The 2,984-nt window shown below is 46.7% G+C and overlaps 1 protein-coding gene across 4 annotated transcripts in view; it reads left to right on the top strand.

Annotated features, from left to right (window-relative positions):
• The window catches only part of USP47 (ubiquitin specific peptidase 47), a 69,064-nt gene extending 66,270 nt beyond the window's left edge, over positions 1 to 2,794 (top strand). For all 4 annotated transcript variants that reach the window (XM_018555353.1, XM_018555344.1, XM_018555337.1 and 1 more), the window contains 3 exons: positions 384 to 431; positions 1,439 to 1,569; positions 2,454 to 2,794. In XM_018555353.1, the coding sequence (XP_018410855.1) occupies positions 384 to 431; positions 1,439 to 1,569; positions 2,454 to 2,628 (354 nt within the window). In that variant the 3' untranslated portion in view covers positions 2,629 to 2,794. The remainder of the gene's footprint in view (positions 1 to 383; positions 432 to 1,438; positions 1,570 to 2,453) is intronic.
• The last annotated feature ends 190 nt before the right edge of the window (positions 2,795 to 2,984 follow it).

The following is a 2,984-nucleotide window of genomic DNA, read 5'->3' as shown; positions in this document are numbered from 1 at the left end:
ATATAGATATAGATATATATATAGATATATTTATAGATATCTATCTCTATATATCATTGTGTGGTGGATGCAAAAGAGTTACACCACCACCACCACGTGAGATCTCGGTGCAGAGTTCCCAGATCTGCACATCCTCTTCTGTGCCCATTATGAGGGGTGGTACCGGCTCCTCTCCTGGACTGAAATTGCTTGCTCTGATTTCACTGCGCACTGCGAGCTTCTCACAATGGGGGACAGAACAGGAAAAGCTGTACAGCACCCTGCCGGCCCCTTCCAACAGCCATGATCTATCTGCATTACGTAGAGAAGCGCAGAGACCTTACAGTAAAACTTCAATACTATGAAATGAATACTAAAAGAAAAATTGCTTTCTTGTATTTCAGATGTGTGAGATCAGCAGCATACTGATGGAGAATTTAGAGTTTGCCAAGGTAAGTTTGTCTCCACCCTGACCCCGTAGTTCTCCACTTGCCATCTCTTTTTCTGATAGGATTTCTATCGTTGCCTACAAGCCATCTGGTACCTGCATGGTATTTAATACTAACAAGTCACTTCATTCTGTAACCATCTGTGGTTCTCTGCCAAAGTATTATTGTTTCTTTTTCCCATGTTATATCGGCTGCCGTAGGTGGGATCTCCCAGGATCCTCTGCTCTCAATCCTGTGGTTGTTTTCCCCCCAAAAAATGCCGCATTAACCCTCTGCACACTGCTATCATACCCTCCATATTTCTAGCAAATGTTTGAATAAACACCGGGATTCTTTGTGTCAAAATGATCCCTCTCTGGCCGGTCTACTCTACTGTGCAAATTCCAAATGCTTACTTGCTTCTAGCATGCTTTAATAGACATATAGTCCCAATATGGGGATGAGCTGCAGACTCGGGTCTAGTCCTTGACTTTCACTATGCAATAGAAATGGAGTTGTCTGTGCTCAGATCCACATAGTTCTGGTCAGTGACCAGACCCGAGTCTTAATCTCTCCCCCAAAAACCGTGTCCGTCTGTCCTATATTGGCATTATATGTCCATTAATGTGTGCTATAAGCAAGCAAGTTAGTATTTGGCATGTTGCACAGTTGAGTAGGGACTGGCCATAGAGGGATCACTTTGACACAGGTGGCCATAGAGGGATCACTGATGCAGTTGGCCAGAGAGGGATCACTGATGCAGTTGGCCATAGGGGGATCACTGATGCAGTTGGCCATAGGGGGGATCACTGATGCAGTTGGCCATGGGGGGATCACTGATGCAGTTGGCCATAGGGGGGATCACTGATGCAGTTGGCCATAGGGGGGATCACTGATGCAGTTGGCCATAGGGGGGATCACTGATGCAGTTGGCCATAGGGGGGATGTTCTGTACAATCACTGGCAGCGACTAGGCAATGTAATATTATGTGAACTCATGTGACATCTGAAATGACATTTGTACCCTGCAGGGTCGAGGGACATTCCCCTGTGACATCTCTGTCCTGGAGATCCATCAAGATTTAGACTGGAACCCAAAAGTATCAACACTGAACGCCTGGCCGCTGTATATCTCAGATGATGGGGCAGTCATATTCTACAGGTACGCAGCATGACAAACCTCTGGGTTACATAGAGCCAATCTCCTAATTTGTGATTTTTGTATACCTGTAAGGGCAGATGTAGACAAGTAGATGTATTCTTCCCACTGACCCCCAATGTAAGGAGCATTCTTCCCACTGACCCCCAATGTAAGGAGCATTCTTCCCACTGACCCCCAATGTAAGGAGCATTCTTCCCACTGACCCCCAATGTAAGGAGCATTCTTCCCACTGACCCCCAATGTAAGGAGCATTCTTCCCACTGACCCCCAATGTAAGGAGCATTCTTCCCACTGACCCCCAATGTAAGGAGCATTCTTCCCACTGACCCCCAATGTAAGGAGCATTCTTCCCACTGACCCCCAATGTAAGGAGCATTCTTCCCACTGACCCCCAATGTAAGGAGCATTCTTCCCACTGACCCCCAATGTAAGGAGCATTCTTCCCACTGACCCCCAATGTAAGGAGCATTCTTCCCACTGACCCCCAATGTAAGGAGCATTCTTCCCACTGACCCCCAATGTAAGGAGCATTCTTCCCACTGACCCCCAATGTAAGGAGCATTCTTCCCACTGACCCCCAATGTAAGGGGCATTCTTCCCATATATATATATATATATATATATATCTGTCTTTATAGCAGATGTTCCCTGAGACCTAGACGTTCTTTCCATGGGTTCATCTGTGTTAACAAGGTTTATAAAAGGTGGATTAGATGATCAATTAGACTGAAATTTGTGGACACCATAGGTGATCGTGCGGTATTGTGTAAGTAATGTACGTGGTGCATTACCATATCTCACCAGCAGATGTCACTGTGGGTCAGCTCTGTGCGTACAGCACATTGATACCTCCTTCTCATATAATATCCTCTTCCTGTTTTCAGGGATAAAACGGAGGAACTGGTGGAATTGACGGACGAGCAGCGCAACGAACTGATGAAAAAGGAAAGCAGTCGGTTGCAAAAAACTGGACACCGTGTGACTTACTCCCCCCGCAAGGAAAAAGCCCTGAAAATCTACCTGGACGGAGCTTCGAGTAAAGACGCCACTCAAGACTGACAGGCGGCCCCCGGCGTCCATCTTGGAGAGCCGTGATTACACAGACACTGCCGCCCAGGAGTGCCTCTCTTATTTAAAGTCGGGCGCATCGAATTTTATGGGCTTCATCTTGCTCAGGTAGGATGCAGGGCCCCCCTGCGTTTTTGGCTTCTGGCTCTTCAGAAAACGGAAAGTCTTGTACAGTCTTTTTATTTTGCTGATAAACACATTTACCTCATTGAACGCTCGAAACGTTTTTATGTCAAAGTCTAAAAAATAAAAAGCGCGAAGCACAGCGGACGTGAAACGATGTAGATTCGTATTGTATCGCGATCAGACTGTGGCCCCGCACGGAGCGTGACGCGAGATTAGCGCCT

Source organism: Nanorana parkeri, unplaced genomic scaffold (genome assembly GCF_000935625.1).
Source record: "Nanorana parkeri isolate BGI_ZX_2015 unplaced genomic scaffold, ASM93562v1 scaffold10, whole genome shotgun sequence".
NCBI classification, from domain to species: domain Eukaryota; kingdom Metazoa; phylum Chordata; class Amphibia; order Anura; family Dicroglossidae; genus Nanorana; species Nanorana parkeri.
Note: the sequence above shows the minus strand (reverse complement) of the source record. Positions and strands in the feature narration are given on the sequence as shown.